We start from the raw sequence: 20,525 nt of genomic DNA, 5'->3' as shown, positions 1-20,525 counted from the left end.
ATTCATAGAGGATATTTAAACTCTGCCAAAAAAAACCCCAAAAAACTGACTGCGGCTTCTAACTTGTAACAGGCTCAAGGTGACTTGATATCATTCACGATGGATACATTTGACATATATTTCACATAAAAAAAAAAATTACAACAGTTTAAAAACAGGAAATCCCTTTTTGCCACTACACCCCGATAGAGGATTGGGTGGGTCGAACTTCCCTACAAAATCCCGAGGTCAGCATATAAACGAGGGAAACTGGCGAGCTGTCTGGACGAAGTTACAGCGGATCTTGTGATCATGGCAGGTAAAATATCGATATAATAATTCAAATCTAAACGATGGTGTACAAGCGGTACACTAGAAAAAATATTATTGACATTATTATCGACATTTGTAGCTTAGTTGTTGTAACTGTAGCCTCTACACAAAAAACATCGTGAAACTAACTGATCAGCCGTCTTGTGATACAACACCCATCGTGTGCAAACACGAGTGTAACCATCATTTGTACAAATCCGCTTTTCTAGGTTTTTGTGGATTTTTGCTTCTAACCAGATGCAGTTTTCCGCGCTATCTTTTCAGCACCCTTCTGCTGATCATGTCAATGAGCTAAACAACCAAACAACTGTAATCTCCACATTTCGACTTTTTTCTCAAAGCAGATTTTTGGCTTTAATCGCGAATTTCGACTTTATTCTCAAGAGGAGCGATTTTATTTAATACTTAACAACCTTATTTCTCGGTGCTAAATTTACGATGTCCCCGCTTTGGTTTAAGGGGAAATGAGAGAGCAGCAGTGCGTCTGATAAAATCCAGATGTCGGTGTTGATACTGAGGCATGTTTGCAATCCAGCTGTTTCTGCTAAATCTGCACATAGACTGCGCGCCGACACACGCCTGCTGTTAGTGAGCAGAGAAACAACAAATACCCTCAGCACTGTTATTACGGTACAGCACAACCCCACGATGGAATCTGCCTTTTATTGTCACCCTCAGAGATTCTGGACTCTGAGTAAACACAGTTATAATGTTAATATAAACCCAAACTTACATGAATACCGCTATGATTTGCAGTGAAGTTTAGCAGCACAGTTTGGATACTGAGCTGAGTCAAAACTGTGCAGCAGTAACAGAGATCTTTTCACTGCTGCTTTCAGAAGAAGTACCAGCTGTGGAAGAAGCCATCAGCCCAGCTCAAAGTCCTCTGGTCACACTCACCTTCCAGAAACACATCCACAGGAAAGAGAAATACCTGGAAGCTGAACCCAAAGCTCTGGGGGTATTGTGTGTGTGTGTGTGTGTGTGTGTGTGTGTGTGTGTGTGTGTGTGTGTGTGTGTGTGTGTGTGTGTGTGTGTGTGTGTGTGTGTGTGAGTGCGTGCGTGCGTGCGTGCGTGTGTCTTCAACTTCAACTAGTTTATATATACACACTATATTGCCAAAAGTACTCACTCATCTGTCCAGATCATTAAATTCAACTGTTCTAGGTTTATTTTCTGACACCTTTTCCTGACTTTACTTCAGATCACTCAGATCAGCCTCAGTGTTTTCACGATGCTCAGCACCATTGTGTTTCTGAGTAACTGGGGTAATACGTACGCTGTTATACCTTTCTTCATCTCATCTGTCCTGGTAAGTTTGCAGACACTTCACACACAGCATTAGATGAGCAGAGAAACTATATAAGACAAGAAAACTTGCATTCTTCATAACTACTTGCATCCCAAGTCCAGCTAGAATAAAAGACATGAAATGTTTTCAAATAGTGACATCTTTGCTGCAGGACAATCACTGATCTGCAAAATGACACCGGCACTTAACAACCTTGCTTTTTATATAAGAAGATAACTCAAAATATAGAGTTCTCTGTTTCAAAGGGATGTAGTAAATAAGTGTAGTACCCATCAGTGTAGACTCAGAGTGACTGCAACATGTTGGCAAGTTGTCTGTGTTATAAATTAGATTAGTTATTTAATTACCTTCGCCAGTCTGTTTAATTGCAGTCATCCAACTACTACTAGCAAGCTAGATAGCTAAATACAAGAAAGTATGCTGAATGAAAATATTGAGTGCAAATTCTACTCTACTTAAAGCATTTTATACAACATTTCCCATTCATACAAGCACTTCCTTTCATGCCTGAGCGCTTTCTAGCTAACAATCACACTGCACTGAATCCACTGAGGGCAACCTGTACATAGTATCATGCCCAAGGATGCTTTGGAACACAGACTGGAGTAGCCAGGGATCGAACTACCAGTTCATAGAAAAGTTGCACTACCTGTTAATTCTGTTAGTTGGTTAATTCCAGACTTGGGCCTAATGTCAGCCTTCTTGTGTGTGGTTTTGTTCTCTGTACAGGTGATAATAGCTGGGAGCATAGCTGTAGCAGCAAAGAATCTTCATCTGCCGACAGTGAGTGTGCACACAAGCATGCACATACAACATAACAGCTTAAAAACAGCAACCACAGAGTACGGGAAGATATTTACCGTATCAGTTAATGCCACTGTTGAAGTCCCCTGCCACAGAAACAGAACAGCTCTCAGTCTCACTTCCTTTAAGAATCACTGAGTAAGGCTGAATGCAGCTGGTTGTTACACATGTCAAGTGACCTTGTCCCTGACATTTTACTGCCAGGACTGGCAGTGACCAGTACATGCAACAGCACATATGGCCAGGATGTAGAAGCAGTACTTCTCATAATACAGCAGACAGACACCAGCAGTCACCTTGTTAGCAACTAGCTGGAAACAAGTGGGAGGAGTGAAACTGACTTTTTATATCAGGATTGAAATTTAAAGTGGTTTTTTTTATATCTTCTTACACAATGTATCCATGTCTCCAAGCAAATAATTGTATCAGCTGTTTTTCTCAGCTAAGGGCCTGCTTGGTGATGCAGATTGTGGCGTGTGTCGCTTCCATCGTCAATCTAGCCTGCACTCTGATTAAGGATAGCACACCCTATTACTGCTGGCACTCTTACACGATGGACTACGGTGAAATCTGCCATAAAATTGAGGTGAGTAACAAATGCCTTCTTTATAAGAATATTGTTATTATATTTAGTTGAACTACATTCATTTTATTTTCAAATTAGTGGAAGAAAGGGAAGTGTCAAACTAAGAACTATCTATTGTCTTCCATTATTCTAATGTGGGAAAATTCTTGAAAGAGTAGTTTTCAAACAGCTAACAGATCATCTGCAGCATAATGATTTATTTGAAGAGTTCCAGTCAGGTTTGAGAACTCATCAGTAAAGACGCTGGTGAAGGTTACAAATGATCTTCTTATGGCCTCTGACAGTGGACTCGTGTCTGTGCTTGTCCTGCTAGACCTCAGTGCAGCGTTCAATACTGTCGACCATAATATTTAATTACAGAGATTAGAGCAGTACATAGGAATTAGAGGTACTGCATTGCAGTGATTTAAATCATATCTATCAAATATACTCTAATTTGTTAGTGTAAATGGAGAGTCCTCTTCACACACTAAGGTTAATTATGGAGTTCCACAGGGTTCTGTACTAGGATCAGTTCTGTTTACATTATACATGCTTCCCTTTAGGCAATATTGTTCTGGGTATCGCTTACATTTTCACTGCAGATAATGCCCAGATTTATCTGTCAATCAAGCCAGATGACATAAATGGCATGGACAACCAAGTGTGGGCATGCAATAACTCGAGAATGAGACAGAGCAGAAGTTTAAAATTAACACTATGGGTGCGTCTACTACGAATCTCGGACAACTTTGATCCCAAAGTGATCATGATCACAGATTTTCAGAAGTTTTCTGAAAATCCCGTGAATGCGATAGTGTAGGATTTTTCAAAAAGATGGCTTGGTGCATCTACTGAGATAACTGGCAGCCACCAGTATTTTCTCTGTATTATTGTAAGGTCTCTATGGTAAAAATGGTAAATGGCCTGTATTTATATAGCGCTTTACTAGTCCCTAAGGACCCCAAAGTGCTTTACATATCCAGTCATCCACCCATTCACACACACACACGCACATTCATACACACACATTCACACACTGGTGATGCCAAGCTACATTGTAGCCACAGCCACCCTGGGGCGCACTGACAGAGGCTATCTCACAATATAAAGCACCTTGGGGCAGCGGGCTTGTGATATGGTGCTATATAATTCAATATAGTTTTATTTATTTATATAAATATGGAAAAACTACAATTATAATAAATGTAAACAATATAAATGAAAATGAATTGAAATAGGTGGAATAGTAATGTGACGGCACTTCACAGTATGCTAAATGCACAATTTAATGAAGGAAGTTGAGCTGAAGAATGACATGAAAGATGTCCATATGTCATGTGTGTGTATTGTGTTCTATTTACAGAAAATCAATGCCCACTTTTGTGCTGGAGGTATACTCATCCAGGCGACTCTGTTTGCTATCTCTGTTACTTTGGCTGCCTATTGCTGTAAGGTGGTCAACTGTTGTGGACCACCGGCTAAACTAGTGAGTAGATGCTCATGATCGCAATCGCAGTGCACTGTCACATTGTCATATTCATTAATGCCTACACACAGGCATTTGGACATGTGTGGAGCCAAACTATACTTACAGTTTTGAAATACCCTGTTTGTGTGTCTCCAACTACAGTTTTTTGCTGAGAATGTAGTGGCACAATCTTCAAATATTTGGTCAGTTTGTCGAGATAGAGCCTCTTTGCAAAAGTGCTCTGACGTTTTCAAAGACAGTTGTTCCTGCTGCCAGTTAACTTTGTTAACCGTTAACTGTTAGATTTGTGCTAACAATCTTTCAAAATACACAAACAAGGTATTTCAAAACTTTACTTACACTTGTGCCATTTGTGGTTTTCAATGCATTCTGGCATACCTGCCCCAAATCCACTTCATGGCAATCGATTATCTTGCCATGACTTTGATGGGTGAGGTTGAACGATAAAATTAATTCATGAACACAGCAGAAGGGTCAGGAGTGCCAATATGACTTAATTAAATAAGCCATTGAATTGTGTAATTAATTAATTACAATTGAAAACAACTAAATAAAAAATTATTAAATCTTTTACATGAAATTAATTGACATGATATGATTGATTAATTATTTATATATCTAATTAATGATTTATTTTCAATTATAATTATTTAACCATGGCACTTGAGGCCCTCCACAGTAAATTAATATTTTTTTGTTATCCCATTAAGAATAGGCCACACAATCATTGTTACTAACTTTAGACAGGGCTCATAGAGGTAATGATATTCAACCTTATTTTCTGTGCCTTTCAGCCAGTGATCACCGTACAAGCCCCTCCCGCCCAGGAGTGAAGATGGGACAGGCGCAAAAGACTCACGTACAGCCACAAAAATGCTCCAGTACAGTCTTGAGTTAAAACCAAATTAGTATTTTGAGAATAACAATCATGCGTAATATCAAAGTGGCACTTTACCCTCCATTATATATACACATATATATACACACATATATATATACACACAAACATACACACACATCAAACAGAAAACAGGGGGACTTCCAGGCCAAGGAACAAGGCACATTAGCCAAATCAGTTCATGGAGGTTGACCAGGAAAAGAAGAAGCAAGAAACTGAGACTTGGTTAATACGACTATTAATTTGTGCTTGATGTCCTGTGAGCCGCCTATTACGCAAGCTGTTAACTCTCAGAAACTTGTCCTCTGATTCAGTTGTGTCTTTGGGTTTGTCAGACCTCTTCCTGTCAGAGTTTGTTACTGAGCCTTTTCATGGTGAAGGAAACTGTACTCACTGACACCTTGACTTTCTTTGCAATTTCTCTGTAGGACAGACCTTGCAATAAATAACTGGAAAAATTGGAGTGGTCTAAACGTTTTCACCTGTAGTGTACATATACATATTCATACGTATACAAATAGTTCGCACTTCAGTCACATCACGGCTGATTTAAAATCCTCTGTGGTAGTGTACAGAAAAAATATGGGCCAGACTTATAGCTCAGGGAACCATAACCAAGATTATACCCCCAAAACAGTTATTCAATTCAGTTTTATTTATACAGCGCCAAATCACAACAACAGTCGCCTCAAGGCGCTTTATATTATAAGGCATAATATTACAATAATACATACAGAATGGAAGAATTAGTTATCAGTCATGTATAAAAACTGAAGATTTTATTCTGCTTTTTAAATAATTAAGAGAAAGTGACAGAAACAAGACAAAAGTTAGGCTGGAGTTCCTGCTATCACTGGGTAAGGGAAAGGCAGGAACATCATGGATATGTTGTCATCACAGGGCTAACACAGAGATTCAACCATTCACACGCCCATATCCACACTTAGAATTACCACGTAACTATTAATTAATACATGTGTGTACTCTGCATATTCTCCCTGTGTGGTTTTCCTCCCAAACAGACTCCAGCAGACTGGAACGAAGAGAAGACAGCACTAACACTACATCACTCGCACCTAATTCAACACTAATAATGACAACAAAAAAAGAGTGTATCCTGCCTCTTGCCCTATGATTGCATGAGTTAGAGGTTCAAATAGATTGTGAATGAGAATTTGCTGTATAACTTATGGTGAAACGTGGCTTCTAGTGCTCAGAGTAGTCAGTAAGGCTAGAAAAGCACCATATTAATGCCAGTCCACTGACACAGTCGCCACAAACTGCAGATCATGTTGGAAGCACGGTCCTTTCCACGCAATGCTCCAGTTCTTCTGACAGTGATGTGATGTCCAGTGAGAAGTAAACACATTTTTTTACAGCTTCCCCTTCTTCATATCTGCAGTTTGTCTGCCCAGTGACTCTGCGGAAGATCAGTACAAATTAGCAAAGTAATTAAGCACCTTAAATCTTCTATATTTACTCTTCATTTTATTCCAGATCTACTGGTGTGGTGTACACACACAAGATTTCTGAAAGGGATGTGACATTTTAAGGCCCAACTGTACCTATATGTCCAGTTACGTAAATTAGAATGCATACAGTCTTTATCAATTAGAGATTGAATCAGAAAGATCATCTGATTCAAATGATAAAATGCAGAAACAAAGTGTGAAAAACTAAGTACATATGTAAATAGGCAAGTAGAAGCCAGTACTGCTAAGCTCAAATGCACATAATTAACTGATCATCAAGTCTGAGCACTTCTATGAAAACAGAGGTTTTGGCAGTTTGCAGGTCAGAGTAGAAAATTGTTATATAGATTACCACTCAGAATACCATACAGCATCAGCCTCGTGCCAACAAAACAACAAAAAAACAACAACAACTTTATTCCGATATTAATCGAATCTAAAATTAACATTGAATTAAGATACTCGTGTGCAACAGTGTCAATCATCTTTGCCTCCAGCTGACAGGCAACTTTAGGCTCACAGCTCCTCCCCCCACTGACAGCTGAAGTAGTTAACATGCATTACACTGAGCAACACTTTCAGAGGAATTTCAGAGCTCAGTAAAACTCTCATTTCAGCAACACTGAAATATTAAACAGTTATCATAAACGTTAGCCTGGCTGGCACACACAATAACATTAGGTGTTTAGCATTAGCAATTACCCGATAGCCACATTAGCCATCTGTTATCATTAACATTGCAGCCAGCGAACTGCAATTAGATAAAAGACGAATAATTATTGCAGAGCAGATTACGGACACATGGATAAGCAGGCAGTTTGCTGGCTGTGCAGAGCAGAGGGGAGACTGTAGCTGAACTGAACAGAACGGAGGGGCCAGAGAGTGGAGAGCTAATCCTGGCAATTAAAGATAAATAATAAAAATGGAATAAATTATAAATTTGACTGAACAGCACACAGTACTACTAATACAGGATATGAAGCAGGCAAGGAGGTGACCGGGGCAACAGACATCCAGAGGCCCCCCCAGACCACTTCAAGGACAATGGCAGCCCCTACCTGGAGAAGAGCAGAGGTAAGCAGCCAGCAGCCACAGTTCAGAAGGCCCAGGGCCACAGAAATGAGCCCGCAGGTGCTGCCGGCAGCCAGCTGTGCCAGAGCAGACTGAGCTCCAGGCCCAGGACCTGAGACCCAAGAGCACCACGCCCACCACCCAAGCAGGGGCCCATCAGAGCCAGGAGGGCCAGGTCATGCAAAGCAGCCTTTGAGAGTGAGCCACAACCCAACCGAGCACCCAGCCGCAGACACCGAGAAACACCAATGCACCAGCCAGTGGGTGGGGGCGCCAACCAGCACCAGCACTGGCACCAGAGGTGAGGACCCTGTTCAGTGTGCCCACCTCAAAAGGCCCTATATGTATGTGTCATTAAAGTGTAAGGAATGAGAGTGTCCAAGTTGTGAAATCAGAACAACCCTAGTCAGCACAGTGACCCCAAGAATCAAACACACCAGAGGCCAAAATTCTTCCACTGCCATGGGAGAGACTGATAACGTCATAAGAAAATGATTACTCCGAGTTGTGGCTGGTAGACGTTGTTCTACAAGCTACTGAATCATAGGGTGTACTTGGTTTTCACACACTGCTTTGGCATTTTGTCTTAATTTTGCACATGAAAAAAATAAAATAAAAAACAGAAATACAGTGAGACTCCAGTAACTGCCTCCGGCATAATCAATGTGAGCAAAGCTTTTTGTGAGAGGCTTTAGAAAAGAACCAACAGGAGACATGCAAATAATAAAAGTGAGTAATGAACAGAGAGCTGAATGTATTCTATCTAAACATACTGAGCATGAGATGCTGTAACTAACTTGGGCTGCAGACAGCGTGACCTCCTCCAGGTCTCCGAAGCAGCCGTGTTTATGTCGGATGAGACTTCCCCACAGCATCGAGCTGTCGCAGGAAGGACACTCGCCCTCAACTGGCAGAAGGTGGGATGGCTCAGACCTCAGGAAATATCTGGCAAGGCAGATTACATGACCTCTCATCCCACAGGAAGGGTGGACACAGCTCAGCTTCTCTGACACCTCAAAGAGCACAAAAGCATTACATTGTTTACATTAAATTCAAATTTCAAATTCAAATTTTATTTGTCACGTACACAGTCATACACAGTACGATATGTAGTGAAATGCTTACATTACATTACATTAAATTCAGCTAAAATTTCAAGTAAAGTTTGAACTATTACTGGTTCTGGGACACAAAATAAACTTTCAAGATATTTTCAGGCGAGACCTCGATTTATGAAGACATCACCTGTTTGTAAAAGTGCTCCCACATTTTCGGAAATGCCTGACATCCCACCAGCTAGCAGTAGATAGTCGACTGGGATGTCAAGGCTCACTAGAGCCAGTCTTGTGTCAAGGTAGTTATCCCCGACAGAAGTTGTTTCCCCTGCGTCGGGAGCCCGACTTTGCACATTATTTTCAACCCTGCGTCGTTTGGATACTCAGTGAAAGTTAAAGTTGAGTTGAATAAAATTCACTTAGATAACTTAATGTTCATTTCAGTATTTTATTTGTTCCTGAGCAAATCGGCTTGGCTGAGACTAAAGTAAAATAAAACAGAGGAACAGGTCAGGAGCTTTGCTGCAGAGCAGGAAGCTCCACACATTCTCTCCACTGCCTGTTTATTTGAAGAAAGGTCATTGAAGTAGTTTAAAATGTTCCTAGATTAAAAAATATATATCAACAATGTACTCAGATGGATATGATTTGAAAAACAAGTATCTAAACAACCAAACGATATCTGAGCCATTGAGTATTTTGATGAGTTAATCCTGCTGACCATTAAAGACATCCTGCTGTTTAAACTGAACAGAAATGTGTAAAAGCACTGATACTGATCTGTTAGATGACTCTACCTTGATGTGCTTCTCACAGAGAAAACACATGGACGCCTCCTCCTCTTCCTCGTCCTGACATTGTAGCGAGGGTGTCTTTTTGGCTCTTACGGTGCCAAAAGCGATGGGGATATGGAGGGGAGGCTGCAGGCCAGGCTCAAAGTCCATCCTGTACTCCTGTTTGAGCCAGCGCGCTGTTAGCGGCAGTCTGTTCCATGGCGCCACCCTCAGCATGTTGGAGACGACTCGCCAGTGGAATTCCAGGCTCGATTCTTTTCTGGAGCGCCGAGATACATGCACAAGCCTCCTGGAGGAATGAGGGTGCTGCCACGCCCACTCAAACTGGCACACAGAAACATGACAGTCACACAGCCACTCAGGACAGTGTCCAGCTTGGATGGAGCTTGCAAAATATTAATCTGATTTGTGTGAAGTATTTTCCTCATTTCACTTGGTGCCTAAAACCTTGTCTGTTTTCAGTCTGGTTCAATTCTATTTATACAGACGACAGTGCCACAAGGTGCTTTATACTGTACGGTAAAGACTCTCCACCAAGTAAACACTAAAACCCAACAATGAGAAGACCCCTATGAGCAAGCACTTTGCAACAGTGGGAAGGAAAAACTCCCTTTTAACAGGAAGAAACCTCTGGTAGAACCATTCTCAGGTAGGGACGGGAATCTGCAATTCCATTAATAAAATATAATGTTCAAAGTAGTCTTTAAACATTTCAGGGCCTTTCAAGGCATCAGAACTACACCTGAGAAGAGGAGAGATGTTGTCTGTTGTGTGTGTGTTTCAGATTTATTGGAAATGCAATTAGGCTGTGACATAAAAAACATAGTGTCTCAGAACACAAACACTATGGTCACTATCTCTTCTACTCTGTGGTTATTTGGTGCTAAGACTAGCCACGGATGATTTTGTCTCCACTGCGACAGTCTTCTGACCACAATAAATCAAACAAGACTAGAGTTCAGATTCCAGAGTTCATTTAAACTGAACTCTGGAAACATTCAACTAAACTTCAGCTGTTAATGTTTGATCATGAATCTGACCTGTCTAGCGTGCACATGCAGTCATGGTCATGTTTCATGTTTTTCTTTCTGTTAGCTTTAAGGATCATTGTCTGAGATGAATGGTTGAAAATCATGCTCAATTTCTGTGCTGAAAAATGGGCCTCTATTTATTTTTATCACTCAGTAAACATACCCTCCCCCCACCCACCCACTCACTATCATTAGGTGAAAAAAATGACAAATGGAAATTTCATCACCTAAAGCCCAGATTGGCAGATTTCTGCTGAAATCCAATGATTTAAAGCAAAGCAAAGAAAATTAATCATCACATTTATTATATACTAACATTTGCATGAAATTCCAACTGACAAACTGTAGAAGATTGTTTCTTTACATGTGGTCGTCCAAACTCTGAAAACTGTGGACGCATGAAACTGCGCTCTTATTGCTATGGGCTTGGGTGACACTTTATTATAGTCACAATGGCGCTCTGAGAGTTTTTGATTCATTTCCATCACTTATAGATTGGACAGTGTCTTGATACTTACCCTGAGAGCAGCAATATCAGATGGGAAGCCGTGGATAATGAGGACCATCTCCCTGTAGACAGACGGACACAGTAAATAGTAACTAATGTCCAAGGTGCGGTATACCGTACAGTATAAAGTTGCGAGGCCCTACCACGGTCCTCTCCCGCTGGTCCTCTTGGCCCCTCCTCTGTGCCTCCCAGCATTGTGCTGTCCTATCCTTCGCTCTGGGTTCACAGTGAAGCCGATGTAGATACGGCCTTTAAATTTTGGATTGATGCAGTACAGCATATACACCCCGAAGAAACTTTCCACCTCCACTACCATAGTAACAGCATAAGCAGACTACTCTCATAAGCCCAAGACTGAATCACGACTTTACCAGATATCGGTCACAGTGGCTAACATTGGCTACATGCTAAAGTATTATACAGGTATAATACACACCAAATAACTCCAAGTATTGTTCAACACTTACGTGACTTTTGCACAAAATCTTTACGTTTTTCATCCACAGTTAGCCACCTCCGACTGCTTGGTCGCTTTAAAAAAAAAGTACATACACATAAACAGCCTCTGTATTAGTAGTCGAAAAATCTGCCTGATAAAATTCAAAATTCAAAAAAGCGTAACATCTTATACCAGTCAGGCTATACTAACACATCTATGACTAAAGATGTCGGATACGTGCAGTCTTTTCTGATTCATTAATCGAAACTGCAAAACTTTAGTTTGGCTTTCTGCATAGACCTCTAGTGTTATGATTTGCTATTTTAAATAATTGGTCCCGCCTACTGTATGTACGGCTCTCAAATGATTGGGCACTGTGTAATTTGTCACAATGCAATTGGTGTTTCTTTCGGTCTGTTGTGATCTTAGCGCCGAAGACTGACGCCAGTAGGACGTCCGCACAGAGTCACTAAGGAGCGACAGCATCACAGCTTTTGGTAATACTCTCATCTTCAACGATTTAACAGTCGAAGAGTATTTTTCTTTTAAATATACCGAGAATGCACGAGTGAATATAACGCCCTTATTTTAAGTGGCAGTTTACATCAGTCATCAGATCCAGTGTGACAAAGCAGCTGCCGGTCCGGCTAACCACTAACCCTGCAATCGGTTTGTTTCCGTTTTTATATCATGTAGACATGTCAGTAACAGCTGATCACATCCGGGACAGACTTATCAAAGAGCTGGCGGCAGTGCACGTGGTAGGTTCAAGACTGTTCCTAAGAGAGAGAGAGAGAGTGAGTGAGTGAGTGAGTGAGTGTGTGTGTGTGTGTGTGTGTGTGTGTGTGTGTGTGTGTGTGTGTGTGTGTGTGTGTGTGCACATTCAAAGTGCTTTCAGTCATTAACAACAAAACCTTAACTTTGAAGTAACATTTTACAGGGCCCATTTGTAGCACAGTGGGTTAGGTCTGTTGCCTCACAGAAAAAAGGTTTGAACCCCAGCTGGGTCCTTTATGTGTGCTATTTGCATAATGCCCATGTGTCTGTGTGATTCCTCCCGCATTTCAAAGACATGTCTGTTAGTTTAATTTGTAATTCTAAGTTGGACATGGATGTGAGGTAGAAGCACACCTATCTACATAATCAGTTTCTTCAATTCCAACCTCTCCACCATCACATACAAGACAAAAGAGCTGTCAAAGCACATCAGGGACAAGATTGTAGACTTGCACAAGACTGAAATGGGCTACAAGACCAAAAGAAAGAAAGCTGGTGAGAAGGTGACAACTGTTATAATTCAGAAATGGAAGAAATATTAAACGACCCCCTATTATCCCAGGTTGTATGCCATATGCAAGATCTTACCAACATGAAAGATGATGGGTGAGGATGATAACGGTTGAATCAGCCCAAAACTAGACAGAAGGAGTTGATGATTTCAAGGGTAGGTAGGACCAAGGCCACCTGGAACACCACTTGGAAAACACACTACGCTGTAACAGACTGAAATCTGGGTTGAAGAAGGAAGGAAACATCTAAATAATTCAGAGAAGGCTTGAGAGAAAGCGCAGTAATAGGGTGAAACCAAAATTTAGCTTTTTGGCCTCGACTCGACTCACCATGTTTGGAGAAAGAGAAATGCTCAGTATGACCCAAAGAACACCAAGCATGGAGGGTGAAACACTATACTTTGAAGGTGTTTTGTGTTAAGGCTTCAACATACAAACACCTGCACACTTTCCAGCCCACTTAAAATCCCGAGTATAAGAGATGATCCTGTCGAACCTGAAATAACTGGTCTGTTTTGAAAATGTGTAGAGAAAGTACAGATATTTGTTTAAAAATGTAGGGAGTAAAAGTACAGTTGTCAGAAAAATAAATACTGAAGTACAGATTGGTACTGTACTTAAATATACTTTTAACCTATGCATTTGTACTTCATTACTTTCCACCTCTGGGCAGGACCATGTATCATAAAACATTGAAGATGGGTCTTCCATCACAACACTAACCCAAACCATACCGCCAAGGCAACAAAGGAGTGGCTAAATAAGAAGAACATTAAGGTCATAGAGTGGCATAGCCAGTCTCCAGGACTCCAATAGAAAATTTGTGGATGGAGCTGAAACAGCAGCCAACAAACCTAAACAGCTGAGAGTTTCTGTGAAGACTGGGTCAGAATGTCTCATGAGATGTGTGCAAGCCTGGTGACCAACTACAAGCTTTTTTTTTAGGCAACAAGGGTTTCACCACCACTCACTCATGTTTTACACATGACACACAAATCAATTTATAACTTTTATGTAATGTATTTTTGCCTCTGTTAAAATGAAACTACCATGAAAAAATCAGAACTGTAATTATTGACACTATGTTGTAATAATGTGCATTGCTGGAATGAAAGAAGGTACGCTTACATCAGTGTACTTTTCATACTTTACATGAGTTCTTTTTCTAATGGCACATAAACCAGTATATTTCAGAGGAAGTACAGAAGTACAGTAAGGTGTCAGTTTGGCTTCTGGCTAATGGTGATGCTATCTCACTGTTTTTAAACAATGCAAACAATGAATTGATTAATGCAGCAAATAATATGAGCACATCATTTGGTTATGAAAATGTTAGTTGCAGCTTGATACTCAATAGTTTCACTTCACACAACTACTGCAAATCTACCTTTTTATAATAAAGGATGAGTAATAATGACCTTGAAATGTATTTTTATAGAAGTATTTAGATTATTTGTCTTAAGTAAAGGTACTCGCATACTTGATCTTGTGCTTAACCAGGAGGTGGAGGATACATCAGCCAACAGATGTGCTGCCAGCTTCAAAGTGCTGGTGGTTTCGCCCCAGTTTGAGAACAAACCACTGCTGCAGAGACACAGGTAATAACACATGTGCCAGTGTGTACGCATGAGGTGCTGATGACAAAACAAAGCTGTGGATGGTTTATTTGTTTCTCTGTAACCTTAACCTTCTTGGGTTAAGAAGTAAAAAAGGCTCAAGGGATGAACCTGTGTTATGGCTACATGTAACAGAAAACTAGGCAAAGAATTTTATATTGTGTCTTTAGACACTTTAATAGTAGCGTACTGCAAAAACATATATTTTGTTCCAATTACTTTAATTGAATATATGAAAAATGTAAACAATAAAAAAACAAGTATTTTTGCAAATACCAAGTGATTCCTTAATGGCTATTAGTGCAAGACTTTGTATGGCTTGAGTCCTTTAAAAAATTAGCAATTTTAACAGGAAATGAAACAAAAAGAGAAACAAAATTGTATATTTTTGCTTCAAATCATCATCGGTATGTACAGAGGAGGTGGGGAGAGAGAGGTTCAACATTGTGAGTGTGTAGAGTCATCTTTAAAACACAGTGGAGGCTCTAGCCAGTGGTGTGGAGCATGGCAATGATCCCACCAGTGCAGTTAAATCATACCTGGATAGAAGAACACACAGTGGAGCACTGTCAGTCATGGACTAGCCTCCCCAGAGCTCGACATTATTGAAGCTGTGTGAGATTATCCAGACACAGAACAGAACAAAGGCAGAAACCTCCGAAGAAGAACTTTGAATTTCCTTCATGAAGGGCAACTATTCCTGAAAATGACCTGAAGCAGCCTCAGAGTGTTCAGCGTTGCCTTTCAAGCTGGTTAGAATTGTGCAACATATGTCTGCAGATTTCCATAAACCACAGCAAATATTTTCTATTTTCCTAACAAAATATAAAGAAATGAAGTGTAACGCAGGACTTTTGCTCAGATTATACGTCTGTGCGGGTTTCAGTGAAACTCCTTTCTAGCCGTTTCTGCAGCCTTAAAGCTCGTCATGTCACTGTGCTGTGTGTACTGTGTGTTGGCAGGATGGTGAATACTTGTCTAGCCGAGGAGCTGAAAGAGATCCATGCTTTTGAACAGAAGACCCTCACACCAGAACAGTGGAAGAAACAGAATTCACAATGACACACAAACACTGTATCACGTTGTTGCCATAAACACTCACTGGATATGTAGAACGGATACACTTCTTAAATTCTCTTTAATCGACTGGCAATAAAACTCTTAGATGCTTCCTCCTGTCTCTGTTGAATCATTTTTATTGGACTCTGCTGTTTTGACAGCACAACATCATGTTTTTTATTGCTAATAAATCATGATAAATACATTTAATGAAGTTACAAATGCCCACTGCAGAACATGGTAAATGGTAAATGGCCTGTATTTGTATAGCGCTTTACTACTCCCTAAGGACCCCAAAGCGCTTTACACATTCAGTCATCCACCAATTCACACACACATTCACACACTGGTGATGGCAAGCTGCATGTAGCCACAGCCACCCTGGGGCGCACTGACAGAGGCGAGGCTCATAATTTATATATAATTTATTCTGTTTATTTTATTTATATGGCACAAAATCAAGTAAACCCTCACCTCAAGTCAGTATGTAGTTTATTTCATCAGTGCATATCATTAGATAAGGTGAGGTGATGGTGAACAGTTTATTAAAGAAGATCATTGATCATAAAGGTACATCGTTCACCATCTCACAATACTGCGATTGCAGCCATTCCCCAACTCCAACTATGTGATTTATGTAATGGTGAGCGTGTCATTTTAAGGATGTGATTAAATCCTAAACTTATAGTGATTCAAGTATTTTAAGGAGCAGTGCTGTTATATGTCATATGGGGATGCTGCTGGCACACTACATGTCCCAGTGACCCCCAGGATTACAGATCAGTGGCACTGACTTCGCACGTCATGAAGATCCTAGAAAGGCTCGTCCTTGACTGTACATATACAACAAAATTGTTGATTACCTGACAGGAAGACCACAAGGTCTGACAAGGTGATCAGCAAGACAGGGGCGCCACAAGGGACAAGGGACCTCTCCCCTTGGACATTGTGGAGGACTGTAAATACCCTAGAGTACACATAGGGCATAGGAAGGGTCAGAGAAGCTGAGGTCTTTTAACATCTGTGAGAAAGTGCTCATGATTTTCTACGAGTCTGCTGTGGTCAGTGCCATCCTCTGATGTTGCAAGTTAAGGGGTGATAAATGCCAAGATCAAGTGCGGATCAAGAAACTGGTTCTGCAAGGCCAGTAATATTGTGGGGGATGGAGCTGGGGTGGTGTTGGAGAGGTGGATGTTGTCCAAGATAAGGACAACGTTGGACAGTACCTTCCACCCACTCCGTGACATGCCAGCACATTCAGTGAGAGACTGAGATTACACAAATGCACCACTGGATGACACAGGAAATCATTCCTGCCTGTGGATATTTGTCTGTACGACTCCTCAGTGTAATGCACAGTACACAGTGCAGTAGTCACACCCTTTTGCACATCCTCCACAGTGAAAATAATAAGATTATACCGTTAGAGAATCTGTAACCACATAATTTCTTTAAGTCAATAAAGTATTTGATTATGATTCATTATAAAGTGTTGTCTATATCACGCTTTTTTTGTGAAAAGTGCATCAACAGCTATCACAAAATGATGCACTCTAAACCCTGTAAGAGCGTCACACACGTATGTTCCCATGATAACGTTGGAAGGAGTGTATAAATGGAACTTGCAGAGACGTTCACTGTGTATGCTTTTACTTCCTTTCAAGTAAATAAATGCGTTGGAGCTCGCTACTGTGTCTCACTGTGTCTCACTTCATAAGAGACTTTTTCTAACAATAGGTTATAAATGATTAAAATCACTTGGAGTATGTGTGGTTTAAGTGGAGTATTGTTACAGTGATTTGAAACTCGTACATAGGTCTCAAATCTGCCTTAAAGACTGTGAGAGAGAAACAATAAGTCAATAGTTTCTAATCATATTTTCATGGTTTCACGCACTTTTCACACAGCATTAGGTGCTCACCTGAGCATGACACTATTTGTTGTGTTTTGTGCATATTTACTGGCTGATATGCTTTTGACCTGAACTTGTGACTAAGCTATTAATGATCATGTGCTCCCAAATAAAAATAGATTCAAAAAAATAATAAAATCTTTGCATCTGAATTTTTCTGTTTCTGTTTGTTTTATACATTTTTTGGTGTTTAAGTATAAAGTACTTGGTGAAGTCAGTGGGTAAAGTTAGCATACGATATTGAGCATTTTTTAAACGAGTGATGCTGTATAAAACAGCTTCTTAAAGGTAAAAAGGGTCTTACATGAAGACTTTTTAGGTTTATGACATTTTAAATATGCTAGTATATTTTTGTATGTGTAGAGGTGTTTTTATAGTGTGCCATTGCATTAAAGGAACAGTTCTGAAAAGATTCCTCCACCTCTCTCCATTTTTTAGCTAATGATACTGTCGTGACACAAGCATGTCATGTGGCAGGCAGAATGCAGGACTCTGCAAACAGTCAAAATCACAGCTTTATTGCTATCAAAAAGCAGAGAACATCAAGTCAAGTGATCTTTATTTATATAGCACATTTAAAGGACATCAAGTGTCGGCCAAAGTGCTGAACAGAGGGATAATATAATCAAATAAAAATAATTAAAATAGATAAGATCAAAACATTATAGAAAAGATTGTGAGACATCCATATATGTTTGTAAAAATATATGTGTACATGCAAATATGCACATACATATACAAAAGTGTACACATTCACACACAAGCACACATACATGAACATAAAATACATGTATAAGTATACACATGCAAACATCGTCCAATGAGATAAAATACCAGAATAATAAAACAGAATAAAATAGGTGTCAGAGAGATCTGAAAGCCTTGGAAAATAGGTAGGTCTTCAGATTTGATTTGAAGAAGGAGGAAGAGGGAAGACTGTTCCAGAGTCTCGAGGCGGCAATGGAGAAAGCCTGTCACCTCTAGATTTGAACTGGGAGTATGGAAATAATAAAAGCGTCTGACTGGAGGAGCGCAGAGTTCGAGTGGGTAGGTGTAGGCTAAGGAGATCTGAAATGTAACCTGGAGCCAAACCATGGAGAGGTTTAAAAACAAATAATAAACCCTTAAAATCAATTCTATATTTAACTGTCAGCCAATGTAGAGATGCAAGTATCAGAGTAATACTCTCTCTCGTTCTGGTTGCGGGCGGGACAGGCTTGAGTGACACATGCCTAAATAGAGAGAGTTACAGTGGTCAGTCAGAATCAACAGTACAGTAATCAATGAGAAATACAAAGCTACACTCAAGCAGAGGTGGTACGCATCATGAGGGAGAACACAATGAGGAACAGAGGGAGATGCAGACAATATATACACATAGGAACACAGCTGAACTGAATCACAGCTAATGAGACAGGCGGAGCAAAGCTGAACATCACACACAAAGGACAAAATAAAACAGGAAGTAACACACACACACAGTGAGACTCAGACTAAGAAACGTGAACGTGACACTGGGATCAGGGATACGGAGAGACATGACAGACTGGGGAGACAAAAAGGACAAAATACAAAAACAGACAGATGCCGACATATTTCAGAGGTTTAATATTTTTTATCCACAGTTTTGAAGTCTTTATATAGTATGAGGCATACAGTAGGTATGCTGGTACACAACATGTGTTGCATCAAAGGTTAGGGCCAACATGCAGCCTCCGTACATACAATCCAGTAGCTAAAACCAAGCATAGCAGCCAAGCTACTTTGAGATCTGACCAGCAGTTGGTGGTATTACAAACTATAATACATAATATTGGTAGAGAGTCAATCTGAACCCTCCCTAAATAATAAAAGGGCATCTTGTAGTCCAAATTCCCAGTGATGTGAAGTTCTCACTGTGAATATGTGCAAGCTGCACAAGCTCCATAGTGGTTCCAGCAGCTCACCACATGATTCCTCTCATGGACTCGGGTATGGTGGGATCTCAGAATCGCTGTCAGGAGGTGTTTTTTTGTGTTTTTGTTTGTTTTTACCAAGGATCAGCTGGTGGTGGGTGGACTAAATGGATGGAGCCTAATTGATGTATTCACTCTTGCTCAGCCAACTCTCTTTGCTTTTCACGTCAGTGCACAGGTGAAGTGCAGTGCATTTGTGTGTGGTTAGCTAGACTCGTCAGCTCCTGCAGAGAAATCAGGCCTTCTAATTTAACCTCTGTTATACATTTCAGGGCTAGGTTATTGATTTCTTGCCTTTTCACTCCTACTTGAGCAGATTTATTTCAGAGTGGTTTGAGTCATTGTGAGGAGCTTTGTTTGCAAGGCCAGTTTGTAACGTGTGTTAACATAAAAAGCTTTTCATCTTCAACTCAGAGATTTCTACTTAGTGTTAATTTCAGGTGGTGTATTCCTTTGGTCTTTCTGCTGAGCAGGACCAACTTGGCCAACCTGTTTTTGCCTTTGCATATTTATTGACTTAATTTGTAATAACCTTTTGGCCAAGCAGCTTCATGTAACTAAACTCTATTCAAACACTCCTTCCAGGGCAAACATATTCAGAAACTCTCAGGGTTGAAAGGAAAGCATAAAGTCATAATTAGCTCTTAAAGAGAAATGTATCTGGTAGAAAACGGCAGGTTTTATGTCACATGAACATACACTTGCTCTGTCCTGAATAAATTATCCATCCTCATACACTCAGGCTCAGACAAAGACACACACTTTTCCCCTTGATGGCTCTTCCATTAGCACACCTCAGGAGGGTAAGTGGTGGAATTAATCCTCACACACTTGACACTCTCGCTCTGTTTCTGTTTCCTGTTCTCTGAGGGATGAAATTAAATCAGCATTCAGCCATTTCTGATCTAAACCTGATGCTTGATGCTGTCAGGGGTGTGTGG

The 20,525-nt window shown here is 40.4% G+C and overlaps 3 protein-coding genes across 5 annotated transcripts; 2 read left to right on the top strand and 1 right to left on the bottom strand.

Moving 5' to 3' along the window:
* Positions 1-154: 154 nt before the first annotated feature.
* LOC308404261 (membrane-spanning 4-domains subfamily A member 4A-like) lies at positions 155-6,156 on the top strand. Its single transcript, XM_080894243.1, has 7 exons — positions 155-298; positions 1,152-1,273; positions 1,517-1,624; positions 2,354-2,407; positions 2,871-3,014; positions 4,360-4,482; positions 5,280-6,156. The coding sequence occupies exons 1-7, from the start codon at positions 292-294 to the stop codon at positions 5,316-5,318; spliced, it is 597 nt and encodes a 198-aa protein (XP_080750369.1). The 5' UTR covers positions 155-291; the 3' UTR covers positions 5,319-6,156.
* Positions 6,157-6,291: 135 nt separating this feature from the next.
* Positions 6,292-12,039, bottom strand: slx1b (SLX1 homolog B, structure-specific endonuclease subunit). Of its 3 annotated transcripts, none has more exons than XM_080894212.1 (7): positions 11,964-12,039; positions 11,782-11,845; positions 11,458-11,530; positions 11,325-11,376; positions 9,779-10,099; positions 8,724-8,939; positions 6,292-6,803 (listed from the first exon to the last, which is right to left on the bottom strand). In XM_080894212.1, the coding sequence occupies exons 1-7, from the start codon at positions 12,009-12,011 to the stop codon at positions 6,774-6,776; spliced, it is 804 nt and encodes a 267-aa protein (XP_080750338.1). In that variant the 5' UTR covers positions 12,012-12,039; the 3' UTR covers positions 6,292-6,773. The 3 variants fall into 3 exon arrangements, with proteins under 3 accessions (XP_080750338.1, XP_080750336.1, XP_080750337.1); XM_080894210.1 differs by having other exon boundaries at positions 11,458-11,623; positions 11,964-12,026; XM_080894211.1 differs by having other exon boundaries at positions 11,458-11,648; positions 11,782-12,021.
* Positions 12,040-12,154: 115 nt separating this feature from the next.
* Positions 12,155-15,831, top strand: LOC308404267 (bolA-like protein 2). The gene is made up of 4 exons (XM_080894256.1): positions 12,155-12,250; positions 12,450-12,514; positions 14,543-14,640; positions 15,621-15,831. Exons 2-4 carry the CDS (start codon positions 12,452-12,454, stop codon positions 15,718-15,720), a joined length of 261 nt encoding a protein of 86 aa, XP_080750382.1. The 5' UTR covers positions 12,155-12,250; positions 12,450-12,451; the 3' UTR covers positions 15,721-15,831.
* Positions 15,832-20,525: the final 4,694 nt, after the last annotated feature.

The sequence above is a fragment of the Rhamphochromis sp. 'chilingali' genome (assembly GCF_963969265.1).
Source record: "Rhamphochromis sp. 'chilingali' genome assembly, chromosome: 1".
NCBI classification, from domain to species: domain Eukaryota; kingdom Metazoa; phylum Chordata; class Actinopteri; order Cichliformes; family Cichlidae; genus Rhamphochromis; species Rhamphochromis sp. 'chilingali'.
Note: the sequence above shows the minus strand (reverse complement) of the source record. Positions and strands in the feature narration are given on the sequence as shown.

Bases quoted from the DNA above. Each gene is read 5' to 3' on its own strand.
- LOC308404261 (XM_080894243.1), top strand. The intron at 1,274-1,516 runs GTATTGTGTGTG...ACTTTACTTCAG, and splicing joins CTGAACCCAAAGCTCTGGGG to ATCACTCAGATCAGCCTCAG. The intron at 1,625-2,353 runs GTAAGTTTGCAG...TTCTCTGTACAG, and splicing joins TCTTCATCTCATCTGTCCTG to GTGATAATAGCTGGGAGCAT.
- slx1b (XM_080894210.1), bottom strand. From the start codon at position 12,011: ATGAATCAGAAAAGACTGCACGTATCCGACATCTTTAGTCATAGATGT. The intron at 11,377-11,457 runs GTAGGGCCTCGC...GTCTGTCTACAG, and splicing joins ACCAGCGGGAGAGGACCGTG to GGAGATGGTCCTCATTATCC. The intron at 10,100-11,324 runs GTAAGTATCAAG...TCTGTGTGCCAG, and splicing joins CTGATATTGCTGCTCTCAGG to TTTGAGTGGGCGTGGCAGCA.
- LOC308404267 (XM_080894256.1), top strand. From the start codon at position 12,452: ATGTCAGTAACAGCTGATCACATCCGGGACAGACTTATCAAAGAGCTG. The intron at 12,515-14,542 runs GTAGGTTCAAGA...GTGCTTAACCAG, and splicing joins AGCTGGCGGCAGTGCACGTG to GAGGTGGAGGATACATCAGC. The intron at 14,641-15,620 runs GTAATAACACAT...GTGTGTTGGCAG, and splicing joins CCACTGCTGCAGAGACACAG to GATGGTGAATACTTGTCTAG.